The sequence below is a fragment of the Panicum hallii genome, chromosome 5 (assembly GCF_002211085.1).
Source record: "Panicum hallii strain FIL2 chromosome 5, PHallii_v3.1, whole genome shotgun sequence".
NCBI classification, from domain to species: domain Eukaryota; kingdom Viridiplantae; phylum Streptophyta; class Magnoliopsida; order Poales; family Poaceae; genus Panicum; species Panicum hallii.
The window spans coordinates 56,116,800-56,142,552 of NC_038046.1; the positions used below are offsets into that span (position 1 = coordinate 56,116,800).

Consider the following 25,753-nt stretch of genomic DNA (forward strand, 5'->3'; position numbering starts at 1 on the left):
GTAGACACTAGTATGGTTCCCAATATAAATATATAATACTTTGATAATATTTATAAGAATCAATAATAATAATTTTACATAACAAGACTAAAAGCATCTCCAGCAGATTACTCATCCCTCTCCGAAATACTAAAAAATTGATATTATGGTAATTGGAGGAGCCCAGCAGATTGCCAATACAATCTCCAATATCTAAAATTCTTTGGCAATCACCAAAACACACCTCCCTCCACCCTAAATGGAGGATTTATCCCTCTACTCTATTCTTGGTGATTAAATTTTGGTAGTCTGCTGCAACAACCATTACCAAAAATACAAAAATAGTTATTGATAATGGATAGAGTATGTGTTTTGAGTGCGAGGTATGAATAATCTATTGGAGATGCTCTAATAGCATCAATCAAGTTGCAAATCTACACATATTAGATATTATGTCATTTTTAAAAAAAATATGAATGAAAAAAAACTAAGTTTAATACTAGCCACGTAACTAAGTAGATCCCACAAGTATAAAACCACGAGCTAAACCTATAGACTGTGTATGCGTCCAAAATGTAACTAAGTCCGACGCTTTCACATACTTTAGGTATTTAGTTTCTAGATTTATTTTAAGTTCTGTTATATGGAAGATTTCGATTAGACTAAATATAAACTAATTATAAAACATGAGCCTAGGATTTATTCACTAGACGAATCTATTAAGTCTAATTAGTTTATAATTAGCATATATTTATTATAGCATCATATGGACTAATCACTGACTAATTAGATAGATTCGTCTCGCGAATAAATCTAGAATTATAAAATTTATATTATCATTATATTTAATACTTTTAATTAGCATCCAATATCCGATGTGATGGGTTTAAAATAAAACCGGGAACCAATCAACCCCTTAGCCTTTTTCCCGATCACTTGCTAGCTGACCGCCGGCAGTGTGCTCTCTGTTTCCCACGCACGCAAAGGCATATTTCTACTCCCGTTTTTGACGCAAGCAAATGACTCGACCTTTGCATCGCAGCACCAGCACGCGCTTGACCGCTGAAGGCTGATGAAGCACGCGCCACTTTCTCAGGCGCTCCAAGAACCATCTCTCTCTCTCTCTCTATCTCTCTCTTTAAGATTCTCCAAGAACCATCTCTCCGCAGTGTGCTGTGTGCACTTCGTTTCTTTTAGCCTGGCGGACTCTCTCGTCTCTGGCGGACGCATTGCGGCCCATATCAAAGCTGAACAACAACACGTTGGACATTTGGATTGTGGCCCAAACACTTTACGAGCGGCCCAGTAGGAAAAGGGGCCTACCGAGTACCGACAGGGCCATATTACCCTCCCGTGTTGGGCTGCGTGGGCCGTCGTCTCCGCATCGCGCCCTGCATACCCCGCGCGCAAATGTCAAGTGCCCGCGCCGCACCGCCCCACCACGCCCGGGGCCCGCCGTGGGCGACTCCTCCGAGCGCAAGCGCGGGACGGGACAAAATGCTCGCGGTGTCGCACGCCGGGGCGAGCGGTGGCCCGACGCCGACGCGACGCGACGCGACCCGGCAGGGTGGGTGACCGCGCCGCATGGAGCCACGGCCGCCGTTAGCCGGCGCTGCACCCTCTGTTGTCTAGTCGTCTATGCACGTGCACGGCCCTGGCGACCTGCGAGCTGCGAGGGAGAAAATGGCCCGAGACAAAACGTTCTCGCATTGCGCAAGGAGATGCAGGCTGATGGCGTGGTGGTACTCGTTGGTTAATCTCTCCCTCTGGCTACTCCACTATGATCCAGCTTGACGACGAGCACCTCCTTCCAAGACGAAATAGCGTTAGCCTCTCCAATAGTATAGTCTGTCTCTAAACAGTACATGAGAATTCTCGGAAACTGTTGTTGGAGTATAACACTACTCGCTCCTTTCCAAAATATAGTTCGTTTTATTTTTTTTCTAGATTCATAGACTTTGATATACATCTAGATAGGAGCCTCCGTTTCAAAATGCAGTTCGTTTTGGGTTTTCTACATTCATAAACTTTGATATGCATCTATGAATGTAGAAAAACCAAACTTTGCATATCGCATCTAGATGCATATCGAAATCTATGGATGTAGAAAAGTCAAAATGAACTATATTTTGGAACGGATGCTCGCATCTAGATGCATATCAAAGTCTATAAAATTAGAAAAACCAAAACAAACTATATTTTGGAACAGAGGCTCGCATCTAGATGCATATCAAACTTTATGAATATAGAAAAACTATAATAAACTTACATTTTGGAACGGAGAGAGTAGTTCCGATAATGTTACGCTAGTTTTCAAAACCCCATCTACAAAAAAAGAAAAAACCCATATACCGAGGCTAGTTTTCAAAGTTTTGGCTATTTAGAGTAGAAATGGCAACGGCTAATAATATGTGAGCTTGTATTTTTTTATATTTTTATAGAGCCTTATCATCTCCTCCATTTGACTTAAATGTGCTGTCCAAAAGATTTCAGAATCACCCCAGGGCTACGGTGACTCAGTTCCTCTTCCGCCTCCTAGCTTCGTGGGGGTCAAGAGCTAGCCATGGCCGTCAGATTTAACCGGGCTCCTCCGTGTTGATATATGTGGCATATGAAATACCAGCCAATTTTGGTTGTTCTTATGGATGGTGTGATGCTACAGTTTCGTGATTCTGCTAAGAATTATTGATTCCCAACCGATATTGAGGCGCTTTCAATCCGATTGTTTCGTCCTCAATTTTCCAATAATATCGACGCCGTATTCATTTCCAACAATCCATGCCGTATTTGGTTTCGTTTTCTTTAGGGAAACACCGGGGGGACAACTAGTCCCCATTTCGTTTTCTAGGGAGGAAAACTATGAGATTGGAAATAGTTTTGGCCTTTCGGATTGTTTCCAACCTCATGTCATTGTCACAGCGAAATTTATGATCCGAGATTTTTACGTAGCGATAATTAAAGTCCAGAAGAAGCTAAAATAGTGCAAAGACAGAAAACCCACTTGGGAGCTGGAGAGACACTTGCATCGACGATGGATAGAGACGGTTCGCTTTAATCTCGAGACGAGGAAACGAGGACGTGCACTAGCCGAGGAAAAGACTCGCTAGCTCTGTTGCCTGTTGGTGTTGGACTCCAACGGTTCCTTGCCCCCCAATTCTCCTCTGTCCTCGCCGTCGCCGTCGAGCCGGCGGCCGGAATGGACGGCCGGTCGGGGTGCGTCAGCGTGGGCCACCGAGCGAGTAGTAATAATAGTCTAAAGGCACCATACGTGGCGCGGATACGCCGCCGGAAAAGCGCCAAGCGAGGCAGCCACGCACGCACGCACGCACCCATCAGCGCTAGAGATAATAATAAAGCGAGGCAGCTTCTGCGAAGAAGACCGATCGGCGATCGCCATCTCGCGATCGCAACCCATCGACCCGGCTCGTCGGCGTGAGGGCGCCGCGATGGCTTGGCGGCCAAGCAGCGGCGCACGCACGCCGATCAATTATTAGGAGCACCAGGACTCTCGTCACCAGTCACCGGTCAACGCTGATGGAGTGACGGATCGTCCAGTAATTAACCGAGCTCATATCGAGCCTAGCTACTAGGAGCCTAGGAGGTACTAGTACACTGATAACTAGATTAGAACTTTCAAAGAAACATAAACTGGCTATCAGCACTAATTAAATAATAAATCCAAGATAAAATCATTTCCCTTTGAAAATTCCAAAATAAAATTATTTTTCTCTGAAGATTCCAAATTACGACCGATGACGCAATGCAACGTAGAGATAGATGCACCAGAGAGGCCGGGCATCCATCTCTGGTTCGTCACCGGCCGATGAGCATTTTTCGTGGCGCCAGATTTTTGTGACTTGACAAGTCCTCGCCGCACCGGCTTTCGGCAGCTAGCAAAAAATGCATGGCACCTACACGGAATCCCGAGAGGAAAGCAGATCGGCAGAAAAGTACGTGCAGACTGACCAGTGGAGGAGGGATGTTGCCTGTTGGGGATGGGAGCTGCCGAGCTGGGGCCTTGGGGGCTTGGGGCCCCTCCACCACTACTTCAAAGCTACCCCGAAAAGAAATGGGGACTTTGGTGGCATGCACTACCATTGTATCAACATCATCATCAGTTCATCATGGATCCATCATTCATAGATGCTAGGTGTGTTCGTTTCTTGGGGTCTAAAGTTTAGAGAGGTCACATCAAATAGAATCTTATCATTTAGAAGTATTAAATAAAGTCTAATTATAAAACTAATTGCAGAACCCCAGGGCTAATTCGCGAGACGAATCTAATGAGGTATATTAATCCATGATTAGCGGATGATTACTATAGCATCATTGTAGCAAATTATGGATTAATTAGGCTCATTAAATTTCTCTCGTGAATTAGCATCCATCTGTGCAAAAAGTTTTGTAATTAGACTTTATTTAATATTTCTAAATGATAAGATTCTCTTTGATGTGATGGGTCTAAAAGTTAGAAGGTAAGAAACGAACACACCCAGTGGCCATTTTGAACACCAGGAATGCAGGTTTCAAGTGCCCAACCCCACTGACGTCCTTAAATCCGGCACTTCTCTGAATCCATTCAAGCTGATTCCACCACGCATCAACCACCGGCTGCTTATCGTTTACACGTGTGGCGTCGTGTGCAGCGTCCAGTTTTGGTCTTGACATCTGAACATGGTTTGTTCGAACAGAGATCACGGCCGCGCGCCTGCACCGTGCGCAGGCGACATCGCCCCCGTGAACCGCCAATCTCAACTGCCCCCTCTCGGCCCACGCGCACGCATAATTTTTGGAGGGAGCGCGCACAAGATCTCTCCGCCCGGGCCGGGGGACGAGACGAGAGGAGACAAATCCAACAGCCCTCGAGATTAACCATCTTCCCCTGTAATCTTCGTCTAAACTAAGCTATAAACGCATCGCCCCGCGTCATTACGAGAGGTTTTCGGAGCCGGGAGATCCCCTAATCCCTTTTCTCTGCCGCCGCGGCAAACCGGTCGGTCCGCTCCGCCGTCGGGCCCCGGGCACGCGCGCGCCGTTCGATTCCTCCCCGTGGGTGGGGGTGGGCGTGACGGTGTCTTGCAGTCCAAGGAGCCGGAGCCGAGCCGAGGGGGCCGGGCGCGGGGCAGCAGCCTTTGACTGCCGCCACCGCGCGGCGGCGTCGCGGGTGCACGCGGCGACGTGTGTCGCCTATATAAGCCCCTCGCCTGCCCCGCCCTCCACCTCACTCGGCTGAGCCACTCGCCGCACCCCCCCCCCCACCCGCATAGATGCCCGCGTCCACGGCCGCGGCGGCCGCGATGGCGGCGTCGGGCGAGGGGCCCGGGCCCCTCCTCTTCGATGTCTCCTTCCTGCGGCAGCCGCTCTTCATCCACGGCGTGGGCGCTGGGGCCCACGTCATCCTCGCGCTCGCCGTCGCGGGCCGACTGCTCCTCCGCGGCGGTGGCCGCGCCGCCGCCAAGGACGGGGGCGGCGCCTCCCCACGCCGCGGTGTGCGGGGCGCGTTCCGCTGCTACGGCGCCGCGGCCTGCGCCACGTGGGCGCTGGCGGCGTTCGACGCGCTGCTCGCGGCGTACGCGTGCTACCTGGGCGCGGGCGCCGGATGGTCGCGCGACGCGGCGGTCGAGCTGGCGGACGCGGCCGCGCGCGCGGTGGCGTGGCTGCTGCTGGCGGCGTACATCCAGTTCGGATTCGGGCGGCGGCGAGAGGAGCGTTTCCCGGCGCCGCTCAGGCTCTGGTGGGCGCTCTTCCTGCTGCTCTCCGTGCTCGCCGCCGCCGCCCACGTGGCGACGACCCTCGGCGGGCTTTCCGTGCCCGCGCGCTCGTGGGCGCTAGATGCCGTCTCGGTTGTCGCGGCCGCGGTTCTGCTCTGCGCCGGGTTCTTAGGCGGGAGGGAGGGAGGCGGCTCTGCGGCCGAGGAGCCTCTGCTGAACGACGCGCATGGGACGGCGACGGCGGTCGAGAGTGGCCACAGCGCCGCGGAGGCGTCCAAGTTCACCGGCGCCGGCTTCCTCAGCATGCTCACCTTCTCGTGGATGGGGCCCCTGCTCGCCGTCGGCCACAAGAAGACACTCTGCCTTGATGACGTGCCGGGCCTCGACCCTGGCGACAGCGTGGCCGGCCTGCTCCCGACGTTCGAGGCCAACCTCGAGGCGGTCGCCGGCGACGTCTCCGGCTCCCGCCGGAAGGCCGTCACGGCGTTCAAGCTCACCAAGGCCCTAGTGCGCACCGTGTCGTGGCACGTCGCGGTGACCGCGTTCTACACGCTGGTCTACAACGTCGCCACCTACGTCGGCCCCTACCTCATCGACTCCCTGGTGCAGTACCTCAACGGCGACGAGAGGTACGCGAGCAAGGGGCAGCTCCTTGCCCTCGCCTTCATCGTCGCCAAGGTGTTCGAGTGCCTGTCGCAGCGCCACTGGTTCTTCCGGCTGCAGCAGGCCGGGATACGCGCGCGGTCTGCGCTTGTTGCCGTCGTGTACCAGAAGGGGCTCGCGCTGTCAAGCCAGTCGAGGCAGAGCCGAACCAGCGGTGAGATGATCAACATCATCAGCGTCGACGCCGACCGCGTGGGGATCTTCTCATGGTACATGCACGACCTGTGGCTGGTACCCTTGCAAGTCGGCATGGCGCTGTTCATCCTGTACTCCACCCTCGGGCTCGCTTCGCTCGCCGCGCTCGGCGCCACCGTGGTCGTCATGCTTGCCAATGTGCCTCCGGGGCAAATGCAGGAGAAGTTCCAGCAGAAGCTGATGGACTGCAAGGATGTCAGGATGAAGGCAACGTCCGAGATCCTGCGCAACATGCGGATTCTGAAGCTGCAAGGGTGGGAGATGAAGTTCTTGTCCAAGATCAATGAGCTGAGGAAGACAGAGACAAATTGGCTGAAGAAATACCTCTACACATCCACTTTGGTCACTTTCGTGTTCTGGGGAGCTCCTACCTTTGTTGCTGTGGTGACTTTTGGGGCTTGCATGCTCATGGGGATCCCATTGGAGTCGGGGAAAGTGCTATCTGCACTGGCCACATTCCGCGTGCTGCAGGAACCAATATACAGCCTTCCTGACACGATTTCAATGGTGATTCAGACCAAGGTGTCTCTTGACAGGATAGCATCCTTCCTATGTCTGGAGGAGCTGCCCACTGATGCTGTGCAGAGGCTGCCAAGTGGGAGCTCAGATGTTGCAATTGAGGTCAGGAACGGGTGCTTCTCCTGGGAGGCATCACCACAATTGCCAACGCTGAAGGACCTGAATTTCCAAGCTCGACAAGGCATGCTAATTGCAGTTTGTGGGACAGTTGGCTCCGGCAAATCGAGCTTGCTGTCTTGCATTCTCGGCGAGATTCCAAAGTTATCAGGAGAGGTTAAGATTTGTGGGACGACGGCATATGTCAGCCAGTCAGCATGGATACAGAGCGGCAAAATACAGGACAACATACTGTTTGGCAAGGAGATGGATAATGAGAAGTATGAAAGGGTCCTTGAGTCGTGCTCACTGAAGAAAGACTTGGAAATTTTGCCATTCGGTGACCAGACTGTCATCGGAGAGCGAGGAATCAACCTTAGTGGCGGGCAGAAGCAAAGGATTCAGATAGCCCGCGCTTTGTATCAGGAAGCAGACATCTATTTGTTTGATGATCCATTCAGTGCAGTTGATGCTCATACAGGATCCCACCTTTTCAAGGTACGTGATTCATTATACTTAAGCAGTTAAGCTCCATCTTCTATGTTCAGTAGAAGTTTCTAACCACACTACTAAGTCTGTTACCTGCTTATATTGCAGGAATGCTTGCTTGGGGCTTTGGCTTCAAAAACAGTAGTTTATGTTACGCATCAGATTGAATTTCTACCAGCAGCTGATCTCATTCTGGTGATAATTTTATTGGCATTTTTTATGGATATTGATTGCAATAAGATGTGTCTCCTTACTAGGATCGTAATGTAGGTCATGAAAGATGGGAGAGTAGCACAAGCAGGCAAATACAATGATATACTTGGTTCAGGGGAAGAGTTCATGGAGCTGGTTGGTGCTCACAAGGATGCTCTGACGGCATTGGACGAGATTGATGCCGCGGATGGAAGCAATGAGACCTCTTCGAGAGGCACAGCAAAGCTGACCAAATCACTATCATCGGCCGAGAAGAAAGATAAACAGAACGAAGGGAACAATCAGAGTGGACAGCTGGTGCAGGAAGAAGAAAGGGAGAAAGGCAAAGTTGGATTTTGGGTCTACTGGAAGTACCTCACCTTAGCTTATAAGGGAGCTCTTGTTCCGTTCGTGTTGCTTGCGCAGATACTTTTCCAGGTACTTCAAATTGGGAGCAATTACTGGATGGCTTGGGCTGCACCCGTTTCAAAGGACGTTGAGCCTCCAGTGAGCATGTCAACACTGATATATGTCTATATCACGTTAGCCGTTGGAAGCTCGTTTTGCGTCCTCTTAAGAGCGCTGTTTCTTGTAACAGCTTCATACAAGACAGCAACTCTGTTATTCAACAAGATGCACATGTCCATATTTAGAGCTCCTATGTCATTCTTTGATTCCACTCCGAGTGGGCGCATCTTGAATAGAGTAAGTAATCTGCATGTGACAAATTTCTTAGGTTGAACCTTTTGTTTCTTAGGACCATGCTAACACATGGGCTTGGATTCAAAACTTTTCAGGCTTCAACTGATCAAAGCGAAGTGGACACCAGCATCGCTTACCAGATGGGCTCTGTTGCATTTGCTAGCATACAACTTGTTGGAATTATTGCTGTGATGTCTCAGGTTGCATGGCAGGTCTTTGTTGTTTTCATTCCAGTAGTTGCAGCATGTTTCTGGTATCAGGTACTTTTGCCCATTTTATCCTCCTTGTAGAACTGCACGGTTATATGTATCTAATTACTCATGCCTTTTTGCAGCGATACTACATTGATACAGCCAGGGAGCTGCAAAGGCTAGTAGGTGTTTGCAAAGCTCCTATCATACAGCATTTTGCAGAATCGATAACAGGATCAACTACCATCAGAAGTTTCAGCAAGGAAAATCAGTTTGTAACAGCCAATAGCCATCTAATGGATGCCTATTCTCGACCGAAATTCTACAATGCTGGAGCGAGGGAGTGGCTTTGCTTTCGCCTGGATGTGCTGTCATCTCTTACATTTGCCTTCTCTTTGATATTTTTGATCAATCTGCCACCCGGTATCATCGATCCAGGTATCACATTAATTCTGAACAGTTTCTTTTATTGCACTCAATGGTTGATAAAAATGGTCTGAGTTGAGGTCAGCTTGTAACTAACATTGCGTCCTACCTTCAGGGATTGCTGGTCTTGCAGTCACATATGGGCTTAACCTGAACACGCTCCAAGCATGGGTCGTATGGAACATGTGTAATTTGGAGAACAAGATTATATCAGTAGAGAGAATGCTGCAATATATTAGCATTCCTGAAGAGCCCCCTCTTTCCATGTCAGAAGATAAGTTGGCTCACGACTGGCCAACTCAAGGAGAAATTCAGCTCCGTGACCTGCATGTAAATCCCCTTTTCCTACATCACAATGTTGAGCTGAAGAAGCTGCATGATTTTTCATTGTTAATGAACTCATAGAAATCAAGTCTGGAAAGAAAATAATAATGCTCTCATCAATACATCTACACAAGTCACAATATTAATTAAAAAAGATCAAAGTATAATCATATTTTGGGTGGAACACACTGTTAACGTCTAATTTGACGCAGGTGAAATATGCCCCACAGCTGCCATTTGTTCTCAAGGGACTTACAGTCACCTTCCCTGGAGGCCTGAAGACTGGTATTGTTGGAAGAACAGGAAGTGGCAAATCAACCCTCATACAGGCCCTTTTCCGTTTCGCCATTTCACACATGGGCCTCTTGAGACTTCAGTTGAGAGCAACTGGGCCGGCTTGCTTGCTTGCACACAGCAGCAATCTTGGTCCAGTCTGCTTCTGCCGCTACCTAACAAATTTTCACGTGTTTCCAGAAAAAAACTAATTTTCACGCGCTAACAGCACGAATATTGTCCTCATGTCTGAAGACCTGAACGATGGTGAGAAGAATGGTAGACATGCACTGTACCAACAAAAATACAGATCACGACGAGTAAGCAAGATTATCCAGATGGTAGCAGCATCACATCAACAATTAACGTCAGCAGAAACAGCTGAGCAGGCAATCAAGTGAACAAGTGTGGAGTCTCTAAGTTACAAACGTCACTGCAAGTTTGCAACGCCGTTCACTTGCAGTGCATATTTTTGGTTATGGGATTGATCAATCTTGATGAGAATTTTGTGTTTGAGGAACACGTTCTTGCCTTATGATACGTAGGTGTCTGGACGCGACATGACAGCCAGCTGCAGAGCGGTGGTGGAGGACAGTCAGGTCAGTCGGCTGCAGAGCTCAAAGACACGACTGATCCGCAGCTGCCACAACTTAATTTTCACGTGCTAACTTTAGCACGAGATTCTGCTACCGCAAAAGTGCATGACATCCGTAGGGTTGTTTTGGTTCCACGGACTCTTCTCCAATGTTTGTTACTAAAAATATTAAATATATATCAATTATAAAATTTATTGTACAGTTGCAAAACGAATCCATTCAGCATAGTTAGTATCGAATATTTAGTTACTAATTAGAAATATTAAATATAAACCAATTTTAAAACTAATTGCGCAGATAGTGGCTAATTTGCTAGATGAATCTATTAAGCATAATTAGTTTATAATTTAACAATGTTGTGCTACAGTAAATATGAGCTAATGATAGATTAATTAGGCTTAATAGATTCATCTCGCAAATTAGCATCCGTATGTGTACTTAGTTTATAATTATCTCATGTTTAGTCCTCCTAATTAGCATATGAAGATTCGATGTGACAAGAACTAAACTTTAGTCCGTGTAACAAACATCCCGGATCTCACGGCTCAAGCGGTCAAGCAATCATGTACATACAAAGCTGTGAATGTTAGGTGGTGTTTGTTTCCTTCGAACTCCCGTTACATCGAATGTTTGGACACCAATTAAAATTATTAAATATAGACTAATTACAAAACTCATTGCATAAATGAAGGCTAATTCACGAGACGAATCCATTAAGCATAATTAGTCCATGATTTGACCATATTATGCTACAGTAAACATGTGATGATGATGGATTAATTAAGCTTCATAGATTCGTCTCGTGAATTAGTCTCTATTTGTACAATTAGTTTTATAGTTAGCTCATATTTAATTGCCCTAATTAGCATCTAATATCCGATATGATCCGAACTAATAAAAATAAAAATTAGTTTCTGTACCCAAACAGTATCCAAACAGTTCCTAGGTTAGAGAACAAACACTGCCGGCTGCCGCTGATGTCCAAGACTTCAACAACACCTCAAGAATTGGCGAGACCTCTGCGACCGTTATCTGGGACAGAGCATTGGAGTAGACCACATTCAGATTGCATGATCCCTCAAGTTAGCAACTGGAAGATAGCCAAGTCCAGCACTAACCGGTCGTTCTTCCTCTTCTTCACAGTACATAATCACCACACATGATCTTTGCTCTGTCAACCTGGAGATTAGATAAAACTAGAAGATGAGCAGCTCTTCTGCACTTCTGCTTCAGATGATATGAGGAGTGAATGCTCGAATATTAACAAGAGACGACGCCGTCTTAATCTAAAAAAACTATATGGACCGTAGCGACAAGAACGTAGGTCACAATGAATGAGCAAGATTATCCAGATGATAGTAGCATCACATCAACAATTCAATATTGAGCTGAACAAGCAACCGTGTGAAACTGCTGGAGTCTCATCATACAAACGGCAATGCAACGCAGCAAGCCACACAAGCTACACCGGACAGGGACACAACACAATCTGTATGATGCAGTATTAGTAATAAACAACTCTTCCTCCTATCGTCCCAACCATGCACAATGCGCTTATTATCACTCAGTAACTATAACAACACTACTCTCTGAACCTTCAGTGTCTGAAACACAATGAAAGAGACACCAAGCTGAGGCCAGACAAGAGAGAAGGCATGGCACTCCCAGTCTGCCCTCTATGTGGTGAGGATGGGTGGGAGGTAATCCGACTTTGTGCCGAGGATGCGGGCACGGGTGTCGGGGAAGAACTCCATCCCTGGCATCTCGGTGACATTGCCGTCAGAGTCAACGCCGATGGGGTAGCTGAGGAGGTGGCCTGGGAGGTCCTGCTCCAGGTCATCGCTCGAGTACATATCCCAGTACTTCTCGGCGATCTTGTTCACCTTCTGCACGCACTCCACGCTCTCTGGGCGCTGGAACACATCGTCCAGCATGCCCAGGTGCTCGTACCACAGCGCCATCCGGAAGCCATGGATCTGGCCACGGGCAGGCTGCCTGGTTGCCAGGTGGTACGGCTGGTATGCACCCATGGCGATCTCAGAGTCCCTGGAGCCGTCCATGGACCTCTGGTTGATGTTGGCGGAACCAACGATGATGTACTCGTCGTCAACTGGAACCAAAGATGAGAGGTTATTAGCTTGATCAATAATTGGAAACGGTTTAAGCAGGAATTCGACTGTTCAGTAATTTGCTAGCTGATTATATACCTTGAATCTCTTTGAACAATCAAGAAAAAGTATGAAATCTTTGGAAAAAAATAGAGTTATTGGTACATCAGATATTTCATTTCTAATATATTTCTTGGTTTTAATTGCTCTAAAGTATAGTTCTACTTTAACAAGAAAAATATGCTGCTCCAAACATATGTACTCAGAAAAGTATGATTCATAACATTAAACACGCTCTTGGATCTCGGTAAACAAAAGTTTTTAACGATCTTGATACCAACATATAGTGTCATGCAGGGATAAAGTAATCAACTCAGTACCTATCATCATTTTGGTGTGAACATAGATCATGAACCTCCTGGCCTCCTGAGCCCGGCTGTAATCAGTGTCAGGTTCTGGTTGTTCCTCAGGTTCATACTCCCCCTCCTGCTTCACCTCTCGGTTACCTAGGCAGAAGAAGGTGAGGTAATCCTTGGGGTTTGCTTCAATTCCCTTGGCCTGGAGAGCTTGTGTGATATCAGTGTACATCATCTCCATTGTTCTCCTTTGCCAGTCAAGAATTGCCTGAACAGAACCACTCTCTGGAACACCCTCAGGCCACATTGGCACCACAACATAAACAGTAAATCGTTCCCCAGCTTCAATCTTGCTGACAATCTTCATTGAAAGCTCCTTCGGAATCAAGTGAAGAGCACCAATCTCTTCCGGCTTGATGCCCTCAGGCTTCCAGCCATATGAACTTCCAAGGAAGTACTGGTTCTCAATGTAGATGAAGTTCTTAGCCCTCCGGATGGCATGTATGTATGCATCCTGGATACTCCTGTCGATGATTTGATCCTTTCCACTCACAAGCCCAGCTCTAGCAGCTTCCTCAGGAGTCTCGGGGAAGCCAAAAGCCGCACCACCATCAATGGATCTGAAGAGCTGGACATTCCATGTTTCTCTGTCCTCTGGGAACATCACAGGAGAAGGGGGAATAATAATGTCAGAAAGATCCCTGAGACGTACAAGGAGGTCCTTACCACCCTGCTTCCTCCACCTCTGCTCAAAGTTGTAAAGGACATCCCAAGCAATTGGCCCTTCCAGCCGTGAATGAATATCGTGCCATGGCTCTCTTGGACCACCTTTCTTGATTGACGCAGTCCCAAAGTTAGGCTGGTGGAAGTCATCATGATGGACAGTGTCAAGTGTCCTAAATAAGGAGTGATACTGTGTATCATATCTTCCATCACAGAGGTCAATACCACCAACGAAGCTGACTATCCTCCTTTGCTGGGAGCCCTGGTTTGGCATCTCATGGTCGACGACTACTATCTTTTGATGGTGAGTGAACATAGTTGATATCTGCAGATCCTGAACAAAGCTGCCAGAGTCATCAGGGTTGCGAGGGCACAGAACACAGTTGACATCCGTGCCATGGAAGTAATTTGCAGTCTCCTCATCATGGGTGGCCATCAAACCATCTCTCTTCAGCAAGCCAACTGAAGTCCTATCATCCCACACTAGCATGAGGACCCGGACACCTTCACTGGCCTTCCTTTTGAGCAACTCCCCAAGAGTAACATCACCTCCAGGTTTCGGCCTGTTGGTGTCCCTAACCAAGGTGATCTCAGTGTACACAGACCAGCCGGTGATGTAAATCAAGTGTTGAGCATTGTTTATGGCATCAAAGATATCCTCCCAGCATCTGTGTGGCTCATAGTTCTTGCCATCAGCAAGCGGGATCCTGGGAATAAAGTTGTCTGGGACATGAGCATCTTGGTATAGAGTAACCTTACATCCCTGTCTCTGTGAGAAAAAGGTGTAAGGAACACCGGGATACTTGGTGCTCCGGACACCTCTTGCCCAGTTGCGGTCCTTGGTAACATCAAAGTACTGAAGCTTCACATGGATCTTGCAGTCACCAATAGGCTCGCGGTTGCCATCACAGATTTCAAGCCACTTATCGATCTCCTCACCATCCAGGAGGTCCTGGACAGGCAGGTAAGCCCTCCCAATGAGCGACGCCCCAATGGGGTTGTCGATCTTGACAGTGAAGATGACATCGGCGGCGAGGTGGGCGCAGTAGATGTGGAACGACTCGTACCAGCGAGGATTGACGGGCTCGTTGGAGATCATCCGGGTACGCCCGACGCGTGCTTTCTCCAGATCAATGGTGGCATATATCTTGGTGGTGCCTTTGCCGACACCGACAGTGTCTTCAATCCCCTCCACAAGCTGTTCAAACGAACATGCCGTGTTAGAGCAAGAGATATATCGACACAAAGAGGCATACATCGAAATTGGAAACGAGCTCTAGCTTGAAATTTAGTGCACTAGATTTTTTTGGAGCAAAAACTAGTATTCCACAGTAGTATGCCAGTCAATCTAGAAGTCACCAACAGTATAGGCCGATCCCGTACCATGAATTGTCCGTTTTGTCTCTTTCTTCCCAAATCGCATGACCCATCACGTATTACTGTGCACTCATAGCCGGCGTCGTAGAGATCGTTGGAGAAGGAAGTAGACAAGTGGTGAAGCGGAGTTTCGTACCTTGCGGATGAACTTGGGGGCGCCGCCGGAGGCGCGGTGCGGGTTGGAGAGCGACTCCGCCTCGAAGATGGTGGCGTGGAGCGTGCCGTGGAGCAAGATCTGAGCCATGGCTCCCCTCCTCTCCTCCTCGCGTTCAGCCTACCACCAGTCCCCTGCCTGCGCACCCACGCCACACGAAAGCATAAGCAAGAGGGTGCTATACTAGTCTACTAGAGCAAGAAGAAGCCCGCAGGCCGCAGCAACTCGCGCGCAGATCGAGCCCCCGCAACCGCGAGACGAAGGGGAGGACGGCACCGACCAACCCGACCAACGGCCGCCCCCGCCTTGCCCGGCCGAGACCAGAGCAGCAGCAAGCACAGCACGGAGAGAACCGCGCCGGCAAATGGGGGAACGGGGCCGGATCTGAGGGAAGCTGCAGCCTCGCACAGCTTCGCCCTTCTAAGCACCACTTGTTTAGAGGATAGCGAGAGGGTTAAGGGAGGGCTTACCGGTTCCGTTCCGGGCGGGCAGCGCGGCCGTCGTGATGATGGCGATGGTGATGGCGAGAAGGGGGGCCTCTCTCGGGAGGTAGAAAAGGAAGCGGGGCGAGGTGAGGGAAGCCGATCCGATCCGATCCGATCAAGCGACGATTGATTTTATGTATAAAAATGGCAGGCGGGGCGCCGGATCCCGGCTGGATCGAGCGAGGAGTGGCGCGGCACGCGGCAAGGAGGCGCGGCCGTGTGGGAGTGGGACAGGGCGGGCGGAAATTTGTTTCCCGGTTGAGGCGTGTGCGGGGGAAGCTGTGCACGTCGCGGGGAGAGGGAGACGACGAATCCAGCGGCCAGACCGGCTCCCCACGCGTCGCCTCCGGGGCGCCACGGATCTGGAGGAAAATAGAACGGGGGAGGACTGGTGTGAGTGACGGGTGCAGGATACTCCATCGCCCAATCAGCCATCGCTGCGCCTGCCTGTCCGGTACTCCGGTGGCCCACCACCCAGTTAAACCGCGGCTTGTCGCCATCCTCCGGTCACCGGATGCGACGTGCCGACGTGCGACGAGCGCCGCATGTGGGGGATTAAGCAAATCCAAAAGGCCACCTTGCGTGCCCCTAAATCCTCGGTTTTTACCATAACCAAGCCAACTTTTTTTTTTGAGAGTTCAAGCCAACTTTTTTTTTTTCATAGTTCAAGCCAACTTTTCTAACTTGCTTGTAACTGTCCTGGAAAACTTTCTCTCTTTTTTTTTGTTTCCGAAACCGTAGCAGCACGCACTCTTTCTGCCGGTCCGTCCGGGTTGAGATGCGAGCGAGAGCCTCGGAGCTCGCAGCCTCCTCCCGTTTCGCGACCCCGACGGGCGGCGCCGCCCGAGCACGCCACCTGCGCTAGCTTTTGACTTCCTCGGTCGCTGTAGGGGGATTGAATCCGGCGCCTCGTTCCCGGCTTCGAGAACGCGAGAACGGTGGGCATCCTGGGCGGCGGATTCCTCGGCACGGGGCCGTGCCGACACGCCGCTGACGGAGACAGTCGCCGATCGCCCCTCGGCTCGGGCCGGCCGTCCACCACGTGCCGGCCTCGATCAACCGTCGGCGACGCGCCTCGCGACCTCACCCCCGCCGAGTTCTCTCCCGCGCCACGGCTCCAATCATGCATCCGCGTCAGGTCAGGCGACGTTCCCGGCCGGGCCGCCCAGGCCACCTCACCTGCGGTCGCTTTCGCCACGGTTCATGCTGATACTTCATTAGCCCGTCCACATGGCTGAGCTAGGTTGTGGAAACGTATTCCATCACTGTACGTGCGAGTTCATTGCTTGATTGCTACTGTAGGTCTAGTGATGGAACCATAGGGGACTGACAAGGACCTTGCCCCTCATGATTTAATTCATATCATGATCAATTGCTTTGTCTATCTTTTTTTTTTTGCGAAACGCGTATACTCAGTATTGTTGCCAGTCCATTAACAGGACACGGCAAGAGTGAACTCATTTTTCAGGGTTTCTGGGTTAATCTGTGGCGCCAAAGCGGAAAACGCAAGAAAAAAATGAGTTCACTTGTCAGTAAGACTATACTGCTCTGTTCACTTGATACGGCAGGAAGAACGGTTTAACATAAACTCAATTTTAAGTTAAAATTAAAAATGTGTCCACATCACTGCTACCTTTCATGAAATTTTCGACTCCAATTGAGATACTAGGCGGACCAAATTCATACCAAAGTCGAACTGGAGATGGCATACAAACAGAACTTGGCTTGTTTTTAGGGCAAACGGCTGGAGGGGACTATGTTACACTAGCCAAAGGTTTTACAGCGTGCTTGTCACACCATCTGATTACATTTTTGCGGCTGGGTGGTTTACATAAACGTTGTGCCCAAATGGCTAATACTGTGTGTTCAATACTAGTTGAGTGCAAATCTATGATCTGATTTACTTTTTAGATTGATAAAAAATATTCCCCTACTAATTATCTAATTTTCTTTTAATTAGGATTCATAATAATGTTGTTAAAAATGGTGCCAAAGCACACCCAGCAAAAATTATGTATAGTTTGTCCGCGATTGCAAGAACCACGTGCTAAAACATCGTTGTGGATTTGTTATCAGCCGAAATGCGACAATGGTGGATTGGTGGTGGAAGCCCACGCATGCCAAGCCCACTGGTGAGAAACCTTTCCACCAGCTATAGTTCCCATGTTCTTCACGGGTTGTACTAGCAGGCCTTTTCTTTTTCAGTCCCAGCAGCATCAGCAGGCCTCTTTGCCGGGCTGTATACGTGTTTAAGTCTAAAATGGAAATTCAGCGATGAATTTCAGCTGCTATCCTTCTCAGAAGAATTTAAATTGAAAATTTAGACTCACACATGGTTCAGCGAATGAACTTGCGCTCCTGCCAAGATGACAATGCAGTTAATTAGTTCTTGCACGATTCGACGATAAGAGGGGGGCATAAAATATGCAGGTCTGCAACTCTGCATACTACCTGTAAACCACATCTTTGAGTAGTGCATGATCCACTAGCTACTCCACTACGATCACGAAATGGCTATAGCAATTGGATGACAGAGAGTAGCACAAGCTCAGTGACACTATATAACGAACTATCAGATCAGATCGCAAAGGACTGCCACAGTTAGAACTGTCCCCGATAACTCGCACTGATCAGAGATTCAGAGCTGACCACGGCAACATCAGAAATGGCGGCTCTTCTCTTCTCGTTCACTGCTCTGCTGCTGCTGAGAGGGTCCTCTGTTCATAGCCAAGGGCTGCAGATCGGATTCTACGACTCCTACTGTCCTGACGCCGAGGATATCGTGAGGTCGACTGTCGAACAGTACTACGACAAGGATGCCACCACCGCCCCTGCCTTGCTCAGACTCCATTTCCACGACTGCTTCGTTCAGGTTAGCTCTATCTGACAGTTGCTCAGGCTACTACTGCTTCCGATTTTGGGGATTCTTTCTGTCTGACAGTTGTCCCTTGTGATTACTTTTGCAGGGGTGTGATGCGTCAGTCTTGATTTCTGGAGCGTCCTCTGAGAGGAGTGCGCCGCAAAATTTTGGTCTGAGGGGGTTCGAGGTGATAGATGACGCTAAATCCCAGCTGGAGGCCGTGTGCCCAGGGGTGGTGTCCTGCGCTGATATACTGGCTCTCGCCGCACGTGATGCTGTTGATCTGGTGACCGCATATTATACCTAGACAAGTCTTCTATTTTAAGGTAATTTGTTTTTTACATTTTACTGATAGCCTGACGATTGAATGTTCTTCTGCCATTTTGGGGGTCAAATGTAAAGACCGGTGGGCCAAGCTGGTCAGTGCCACTGGGGAGAAGAGACGGCAGAATTTCACTAGCTTCCGGTGCTAAGGCCTTGCCTTCTCCTGCTGATCCTGTGTCTGTTCAGAGACAGAAGTTTGCTGACCAGGGCCTGTCAGACCATGATCTCGTCACATTAGTTGGTAATAATAAACCTGCTTCTGTTCATGACGAGACTCTAGACACATGTTAAAATCCAGCAATGAACGACGATGCTTGTAGAACTGACGCCCATCACCATCGATCACCCTGTGTGAATCTATTCTGAATCAGGTGCCCACACCATCGGGCAGACGGACTGCCAGTTCTTCAGCTACCGCCTGTTCAACTTCACGGCGACGGGCAACGCGGACCCGACCATCAGCCAGGCGTTCCTGCCGCAGCTGCGCGCGCTGTGCCCGCCCGGCGGCGACCCGGGCGGCGGGTGGCGCTGGACAAGGACAGCCCCGGCGCGTTCGACGTGGGCTTCTTCAAGAACGTCCGGGACGGGAACGCCGTGCTGGAGTCGGACCAGCGGCTGTGGAGCGACGCCGCGACGCAGGGCGCCGTGCAGAAGTACGCCGGCAACGTCCGGGGCCTGCTCGGGCTCCGGTTCGCGTACGAGTTCCCCAAGGCTATGGTGCGGATGAGCAGCGTCGCGGTGAAGACCGGCGGGCAGGGCGAGGTCAGGAGGAGGTGCTCCAGGATCAACTGATGATCGAGGCGAGGCGCCCTGCTTGCTTCGCGTGGCAGGCGGCAGAGTTGTACCGTGTCCCGGTGTGAACTGGAACTGCTTCGTGTGTTGGCACGTCGTGCTCGGCTGGTGACAAGCAAATGGCTAGCATGCAATCAATGGTTCTCTACTTCTCTGTTAGTATTGGCGGCGACCTGTGGTGTATGTGTGTGTGTGTGTGTGGCTTCTTGCCTGTCACTTTCTTGTTCTGTATCTGAAGGTAACCTGCATAATTCGGCCAACATCTTGTGCCTAATCGCTTGCATGAACTAGAGCATTCGAGCGGACTGATTTTTGAACGTTTGTGCATGTAGTTGGCAACGGAAGATGCATCTGCAGCAGCATGGATTCATGTCAGTCGAACAGAATGCGTGGCGATCTCGATGCAGTTTGTAGTCAATAGATAAATATCAAATATCCTTGGATCAAAACAGCAAAGGGCATTTGGTCTAGTGGTATGATTCTCGCTTAGGGTGCGAGAGGTCCCGAGTTCAATTCTCGGAATGCCCCTGTTTTTTCCATCTTTTTTATTTCCTTTTGTTCTTGCCTTAATCCATAACCATCTTTATTTCCTTTTGTTTTCCCCTTAATCCATAACCATCTCCCCAGTTTTTTTCTCCCGATATTTATTTGTTTCCTTTTGCTTTCTCATCAATCCATGACCATCTATCTATGGCCAGTTTTCCCCATGTCCATTTCTTCCACGCGAGTCTCGTGGACACGGGGGAAACCCCATCGTACTGGCGTACTGGCACTGATGCATGACGACCTGAAACTCCTGGACCATGGAGAGCCACTTGTGCATCGACATTGCCAGGCTCAATAATGCAGTTGGTTGGCATTGACACAGACGGGTGGGCCAGCAATAAGTTTTCAATTTTGGCAGATCAGATCACATGTTTTTTTCCACATAAGAAAAGGAAAAGAAAAACATCATCAGATCAGGTGGCATGGCATCTCCACGCAGCTCCCCTTGAGCTGCCGGCCTGCCGCCTATTAAACAAACAAAAGGAACCCAGGCGAGCAAGAGCAAAAAAACCCACCAGTCCAGCCACCTCCCTCTCCACTTGTCCAGTCCGGCCTCGCCAATCCCACCGCCTCGATCCAGCAGCCATGGCCTCCCGCGCAGGACCACCGCTCCGCCGCCGCCGGGCGCTGCTCGCGCTCGCCGTCCTCTCGTGCCTGCAGCTCGCCGCGTCGCAGCTGTCGTCGACCCGGCCCCTCCCGCGCCCCGCCGCCACGGCGACAGAACCGCTGGAAGAGGTCGGCGGCGGCGTCGCGCGGCGCGCGTGCACGTACACTGTGGAGATCAAGACGAGCTGCTCGTCCCCGCGCGCGTCCCCGGATGCGGTGAGCCTCGCGTTCGGCGACGCGTACCGGAACGAGGTGTACGCGGCGCGGGTGTCGCCGGCTTACGGGTTCGAGCGGTGCGCCAGGGACACGTTCCGGGTCTCCGGGCCCTGCGGCTACGGCGTCTGCTACCTCTACCTCCGCCGCTCCGGCGGCGTCGGGTGGACGCCCGAGTGGTCCGGGTGTACGAGCCCGCCTCCGCCACGCCCTCCACCTTCCACTTCGGCGACCCGCTCCCCAACGGCGTCTGGTACGGCCTCGACCGCTGCCTGCGCCGCCCGCGGCCCGGGCGTCACAGTGAGCGCCGGATGGGGCTTGGCTGCGCACGGCGGAAGCCAGCAGCAAGGAGGACCACTCGTCGTCACGACGCGGCTGGCTGTGAGCCTCTGACGCCATGATTCCTGGAGCGTGCGAGAAATCACTTCACTGTTACAAGAATTTTTTTTTTATACCGAGTGGATACATCATACATCCGTGTGTATACGCTGCAATTACGTCATGAAAAAACCTTGGTCGTATTTTTTCGAGTAATAAGAGCGTCTGATCAGCCACGTTTTACTGGCGGTCACATTTTGCGACACCTTTTTTTTCCTGGCAAGCATTGAGGCTACGTTACCGTGGCCATGGGAGTAGCTCCATCCGCTCATCTCTCCAAAGCAGGCCTCCCCTCGTTTTCGTAAAAACCGCCTGCGCTGCATTCCAGAAAGGAGCATGGGTGGAACGAAGAGCGTTAAGGAAAGGCATCGGGTGGTTGAGGGAACGGAGCCACAAATCAAGCGGCGTGTGCAGCCGTAAACCCCGGCCGCATGATCACCGTGAACGGAGAGCCGCGATCGGATGCTGCTGGCCTGCTGCCACAGATCTTGCTTGCTATATTAGTATGGAAAGATATGGATTATTGGAGAGGATTTAGTATCAGATCATGCAGCCCATAGAAGGCTCTCTGAGTTTCTGCGCATATAGGCGGAGCACACCATTCCTCTCGCCCCTCGAAGAACACCATTCCTCTCATCCCTCCAAGAGCACTGCGTCCAGAGCTTCACCTCGCCTTGAACTGGGTCAACGCAGGTTGGGGCGTCAGGTCAGCTCCGGTATGTGTCGGTCTACCGTTGTTCGTTCATCAGCTCGAGTTTTTATGCAGTTTAATCTACTGATAACGTGTTTCTTACTGCTAAATTTCCTCTCGCTTAGGAAATGGCTGCGATGACACGCGCCTTGCTGCTGCTGTTCGCACTGGCCATACGGTCAGCAGGAGGACAGCAACGCGTCCACAACGTCATCGACTTCCACGCGGCCGGGGACGGCAAGACGGACGATGCGCAGGTAACAGCAGCGCAGCCCAATGAGTTAGCTGCATTCGTATGCATGGCTTCTCAGGTTTCTGATTCTTGTCACTGTTCAAAAGGCGTTCCTGGGGACATGGCAAGCGGCTTGCAGCGACGCGGGCGAGCCGGTCATGGCCGTCCCCGGGGAAGGGCGTTCTTGCTGAGCCAGGTCTCGTTTCAGGGTCCCTGCAAGTCACCGATAACCGTAAAGGTAACGACCTCGCCGTTTCGAACCCATCTCTAAGATACTAGCACACACGAAGCGCGGCATCTAAACTTGGCAACCTGCAGCTGGTGGCAACATTGTGGCGCCAAACCACATTTGGACCAAAGAGGCAGCCAACCTCCTGACCTTCCTCGGCGTCGACCACTTGACGTTGGATGGGAATGGCGGGATCGACGGCCAAGGCGCCATCTGGTGGGATTGCTACAACCGGAAGGTAGGCTTCAGGCTTCATCACGTGGCAGCTGCATTTCTTCATCTGATTTTCTTGAAAATAACCTGACGTGTTTCTCACTTTGACAGAAATGCCACGCCCGGCCTATTGTAAGTAGACACATATACCCTTCAATTAATCAGTTAGTTAGTTTCAGACTAGTCAGACAGGCATGTAATTGTGCAACTCATGGTGTGTTCATGTAAATCAGTTGCTGGGTTTCGCACGGGTGCAACAATCTAACGGTGAGAAGGATACATCTGAAGGACAGTGCAGACAAGCACATGACCTTGTTCCAGTGCAGCCAGGTGAATGTGGACAGTGTCTCCGTAACAGCGCCAGCGGATAGCCCCAACACAGACGGCATAACTGTGGCATTGTCTAACAACACCTACATCTCCAACACCTCAATCCAAACAGGTAAAAGCACTTATACGTAAATGAAGTATAAGTGTATAAGTAGGACAGTGCAATGAAGTATATGTAAATGAATGGTCACTAATGAGTGAATGGTAGCCTCAAATGTGTATGAATGCTGACATTGGGCAAATGCAGGAGATGACTGCGTTTCAGTCCTATCATACACCAAAAATATTACCGTCACTCAAAGCAGGTGTGGGCCTGGCCATGGCATCAGTAAGAATGCATACACTTGTATTGATCTAGTTCTTTTTCTAGTAATGTGTAATTTTGTAAACTTCTGATCTTATGTAGCGTGGGAAGCCTTGGAAGATCTGAGACGGCAATGGTGGAACAAATCACAGTATCTAATTGCAGCTTCATTGGGACTATGACTGGAGTGAGGATCAAAATCCTGGCAGGTAATGAAGACTGAGTTCATTTTTTTTTAGGGCATGAAGACTGAGGTTGAAATGAGCTTGTAATGAGCTTGCATTGCATACACTCTGTATATATGCTCTCTGCAAACCAATGCCACAGCAGAGTCATGCTCTCTAATGTATGAAGTTATGAATGCAGGGTGGGAAGGGTTACGCCAAAAGGATTCCTTTTTCAGAGCCTCAACATGACTGAAGTTCAGTATCCCATTGTCATCGACCAGTTCTACTGTCCACAGGGAAATTGTCCTATAAAGGTGAGGCATGCTAAACATATTATCATGCTTATCGCTCAGTAGATTCGTCCTCTAAAACAAAGGTTGAAATGGATCTGTACTTACCTGTGTTTGTAGCATGGTGGTGTGGCAATAAGCGACGCAAGATTTATCGACATCCAAGGGACATCCTCCGAGCAAGAAGCCATCAGATTACTGTGCAGCCAGAGTGTCCATTGCCAAGGCATCTATCTCAGCAACATTAACCTCTCTTGGGTGAACCATACTTCCCCAGCAAATGCCACTATTTTGAATGCCCATGGAAGCACTGGAGGCATGGTGGTACCAAGAATACAATTTTCAGATTTTTTGTAGCTAATACTCTTCGGTGCTACCACTTACAAGGAGCATGGAGCTAAATTTTTGCTCAGCTGAGGTCTTTGTACACAGGTAGTACTAGGCTACGATATGATCCCTCCGATGGTTCATGCTACATCATGTATGCAGATTATTGGTATCTAATCATATAAAGTAGGTAACTAGGTATCAAGGTCTTGGGAGCAGCAATTCACAATATCTCACATGCTTCCGTTTCAGATCGGCCAAACACTGTGTACCTGTTGTTTGCAACATTGTCGTATGCAAAGTCCCTCAGGAACCTAATTATCGCAATGGAATCAGTATGAATGAATTTCATCCATATTCAGAAATTGATTAAGCTTTTTAAACAAAAATCAGGTGTACAACAAATTAAGCTGAGCAGGGAGAGGAGGGAGCTTACAGAGGGACAAACTTGAGGAAGATGGCGAGCTGCGGGAAGGGCAGGTTGAGGTACTCCATTATCCTCAGCACTGCTTCAGACTTGATGTAGGACCTGCAAAACCCCTAGCAATAAGATTACCACTTCATACATAAAAAACCAAGCAGTACTAATCCACAATTCTTGAAGAAAGCTTATGGTTGGCCACCTCTCCTTCTCGACGAGAACCACGCTGGAGATGTCGTCGGGGGATCTCCCTGAACTCTGCAGGAGCTTCCTCCCCGACTCGCTCTGCAGCGGCACGTACCTGATGCTCCTGTCCGTTTGAATTGCAAAAATCCATCAGCAGAAGTGCTGAACGTATCAGCAACTCAACTGCAGTTGCTGAATGCAATTGCTGATCGAGTGACCAGTGTCACACCAGGTGAGGGAATGGAGCAGGCAGGCTGTACCTGTTGGGGTCGTGCTCCCGCACGAACCGGACGCCCCCGTTGCAGAGGTTGCACACGCCTGCACACAGTGACGCAGATTGGAGATTTTCAAGGCCGAGAGGGGGATCATTGGAGGGGAAGGGAGCAAGGTCTTCGGTGCGTACCGTCGAAGAGCATGATGGGCCTGGTGTCGGAGGTCTGGAAGAACTCGGCGTCCGTGGCCGCCTTGATGGAGTCCTCCGCCGAGCCCCGCCGGCCGCCGCCGCCACCTGCAACCTCGGCCACCGCCCTCTTCGCGCGGCTTGTGGCGGCGGCTGCCGCAGGAGGCCGTGCCGTCGGTGGAGCGGCAGGGTGGGCGACGTGTAGTGCCAGGAGGAGCACTGAGCGGCGGTTGCCATCGTCGTCGGCTCGGCTGCGAAGCGCTGAGCTTGCGAAAGATTTCATTTACCAGACTCTGTGCCTCTGTGGAGACAGCTGAGAGACGAGTGGTGTACTGGTGTCCGCCACAAGAGCTTGGTGCACATGCTTCGACGTGGCGCGTCCAAGGCTCCAAGCAGCTCATAAATTGTTTAGGAGGGGTAAAAGAGAGAAAAGAGTGAACCAAAGCCTTCTTACAATGTGACAGGGTTGAACTACATCATGTGAGATTTTTGCATTTTAAACTGGGATTATTTCATCTGGCACAGCAAGAGAGCTTAAACCAACTGTTACAGAGACATGCATATCTTGTCGTATTTGCATTCTTTGCGTACGTTTGGTCAAGGAAAGCTAATGTGCTATATAGCTTAAGACTTCAGATTAAGATGAAAATTTGCATCCGCACCAGGCTTCTGATAGCAGAGCATC

General features: G+C 50.1%; 5 protein-coding genes, 2 long non-coding RNA genes, 1 other non-coding gene and 1 pseudogene across 11 annotated transcripts; 7 read left to right on the forward strand and 2 right to left on the reverse strand.

The window, feature by feature from the left end:
• The first annotated feature begins 4,575 nt into the window (after positions 1 to 4,575).
• Positions 4,576 to 10,298, forward strand: LOC112893539 (ABC transporter C family member 3-like). Of its 2 annotated transcripts, XM_025960929.1 has the most exons (7): positions 4,583 to 7,661; positions 7,761 to 7,847; positions 7,923 to 8,549; positions 8,642 to 8,806; positions 8,881 to 9,175; positions 9,279 to 9,493; positions 9,700 to 10,298. In XM_025960929.1, the coding sequence occupies exons 1-7, from the start codon at positions 5,247 to 5,249 to the stop codon at positions 9,970 to 9,972; spliced, it is 4,077 nt and encodes a 1,358-aa protein (XP_025816714.1). In that variant the 5' UTR covers positions 4,583 to 5,246; the 3' UTR covers positions 9,973 to 10,298. The 2 variants fall into 2 exon arrangements, 1 of the variants encoding a protein (XP_025816714.1); XR_003228843.1 differs by lacking the exons at positions 9,279 to 9,493; positions 9,700 to 10,298 and having other exon boundaries at positions 4,576 to 7,661; positions 7,923 to 8,351; positions 8,443 to 8,549; positions 8,881 to 9,073.
• A 1,402-nt stretch (positions 10,299 to 11,700) lies between these two features.
• LOC112892117 (phospholipase D alpha 1) lies at positions 11,701 to 15,781 on the reverse strand. Of its 3 annotated transcripts, none has more exons than XM_025959196.1 (4): positions 15,545 to 15,781; positions 15,057 to 15,212; positions 12,845 to 14,741; positions 11,701 to 12,466 (listed from the first exon to the last, which is right to left on the reverse strand). In XM_025959196.1, exons 2-4 carry the CDS (start codon positions 15,162 to 15,164, stop codon positions 12,033 to 12,035), a joined length of 2,439 nt encoding a protein of 812 aa, XP_025814981.1. In that variant the 5' UTR covers positions 15,165 to 15,212; positions 15,545 to 15,781; the 3' UTR covers positions 11,701 to 12,032. The 3 variants fall into 3 exon arrangements, with proteins under 3 accessions (XP_025814981.1, XP_025814980.1, XP_025814982.1); XM_025959195.1 differs by lacking the exon at positions 15,545 to 15,781 and adding an exon at positions 15,355 to 15,513; XM_025959197.1 differs by lacking the exon at positions 15,545 to 15,781 and adding an exon at positions 15,359 to 15,501.
• Positions 15,782 to 18,156: 2,375 nt separating this feature from the next.
• On the forward strand, positions 18,157 to 19,840 carry LOC112893262 (peroxidase 25-like). The gene is given in 5 exon segments (XM_025960494.1): positions 18,157 to 18,431; positions 18,526 to 18,705; positions 18,822 to 18,984; positions 19,115 to 19,252; positions 19,255 to 19,840. Coding segments are annotated over 5 exon segments (969 nt in total). The 5' UTR covers positions 18,157 to 18,224; the 3' UTR covers positions 19,536 to 19,840.
• A 151-nt stretch (positions 19,841 to 19,991) lies between these two features.
• Positions 19,992 to 20,063, forward strand: TRNAP-AGG. The gene has a single exon. It is a non-coding gene; the product is annotated as a tRNA-Pro (tRNA).
• A 424-nt stretch (positions 20,064 to 20,487) lies between these two features.
• LOC112893263 lies at positions 20,488 to 21,423 on the forward strand (annotated as a pseudogene).
• A 164-nt stretch (positions 21,424 to 21,587) lies between these two features.
• LOC112893266 lies at positions 21,588 to 22,376 on the forward strand. Its single transcript, XR_003228761.1, has 3 exons — positions 21,588 to 21,994; positions 22,095 to 22,226; positions 22,309 to 22,376. It is a non-coding gene; the product is annotated as an uncharacterized LOC112893266 (long non-coding RNA).
• Positions 22,098 to 24,312, forward strand: LOC112892839 (polygalacturonase ADPG2-like). Its single transcript, XM_025959949.1, has 8 exons — positions 22,098 to 22,226; positions 22,281 to 22,439; positions 22,564 to 22,668; positions 22,755 to 22,775; positions 22,877 to 22,973; positions 23,221 to 23,278; positions 23,644 to 23,758; positions 23,855 to 24,312. The coding sequence occupies exons 1-8, from the start codon at positions 22,098 to 22,100 to the stop codon at positions 24,089 to 24,091; spliced, it is 921 nt and encodes a 306-aa protein (XP_025815734.1). The 3' UTR covers positions 24,092 to 24,312.
• On the forward strand, positions 22,531 to 22,786 carry LOC112893267. The gene is made up of 2 exons (XR_003228762.1): positions 22,531 to 22,668; positions 22,755 to 22,786. It is a non-coding gene; the product is annotated as an uncharacterized LOC112893267 (long non-coding RNA).
• Positions 23,930 to 25,417, reverse strand: LOC112893264 (DCC family protein At1g52590, chloroplastic-like). The gene is given in 6 exon segments (XM_025960495.1): positions 23,930 to 24,375; positions 24,498 to 24,590; positions 24,685 to 24,792; positions 24,929 to 24,986; positions 25,072 to 25,141; positions 25,144 to 25,417. Coding segments are annotated over 6 exon segments (582 nt in total). The 5' UTR covers positions 25,306 to 25,417; the 3' UTR covers positions 23,930 to 24,284.
• Between the last annotated feature and the right edge of the window lie 336 nt (positions 25,418 to 25,753).

What these genes read in the sequence shown, in the direction of transcription:
- LOC112892839 (XM_025959949.1), top strand. Translation starts at nt 22,098, where the DNA reads ATGGCTGCGATGACACGCGCCTTGCTGCTGCTGTTCGCACTGGCCATA. An exon ending in AGTCACCGATAACCGTAAAG is followed by an intron (nt 22,440 to 22,563) that starts GTAACGACCTCG and finishes TGGACCAAAGAG; the next exon opens with GCAGCCAACCTCCTGACCTT. An exon ending in AGGGAAATTGTCCTATAAAG is followed by an intron (nt 23,759 to 23,854) that starts GTGAGGCATGCT and finishes CTGTGTTTGTAG; the next exon opens with CATGGTGGTGTGGCAATAAG.
- LOC112892117 (XM_025959196.1), bottom strand. Translation starts at nt 15,164, where the DNA reads ATGGCTCAGATCTTGCTCCACGGCACGCTCCACGCCACCATCTTCGAG. An exon ending in CCCCCAAGTTCATCCGCAAG is followed by an intron (nt 14,742 to 15,056) that starts GTACGAAACTCC and finishes TCGTTTGAACAG; the next exon opens with CTTGTGGAGGGGATTGAAGA. An exon ending in TCACACCAAAATGATGATAG is followed by an intron (nt 12,467 to 12,844) that starts GTACTGAGTTGA and finishes CTTTGGTTCCAG; the next exon opens with TTGACGACGAGTACATCATC.
- LOC112893539 (XM_025960929.1), top strand. Translation starts at nt 5,247, where the DNA reads ATGCCCGCGTCCACGGCCGCGGCGGCCGCGATGGCGGCGTCGGGCGAG. An exon ending in CAGCAGCTGATCTCATTCTG is followed by an intron (nt 7,848 to 7,922) that starts GTGATAATTTTA and finishes ATCGTAATGTAG; the next exon opens with GTCATGAAAGATGGGAGAGT. An exon ending in CAGCATGTTTCTGGTATCAG is followed by an intron (nt 8,807 to 8,880) that starts GTACTTTTGCCC and finishes GCCTTTTTGCAG; the next exon opens with CGATACTACATTGATACAGC.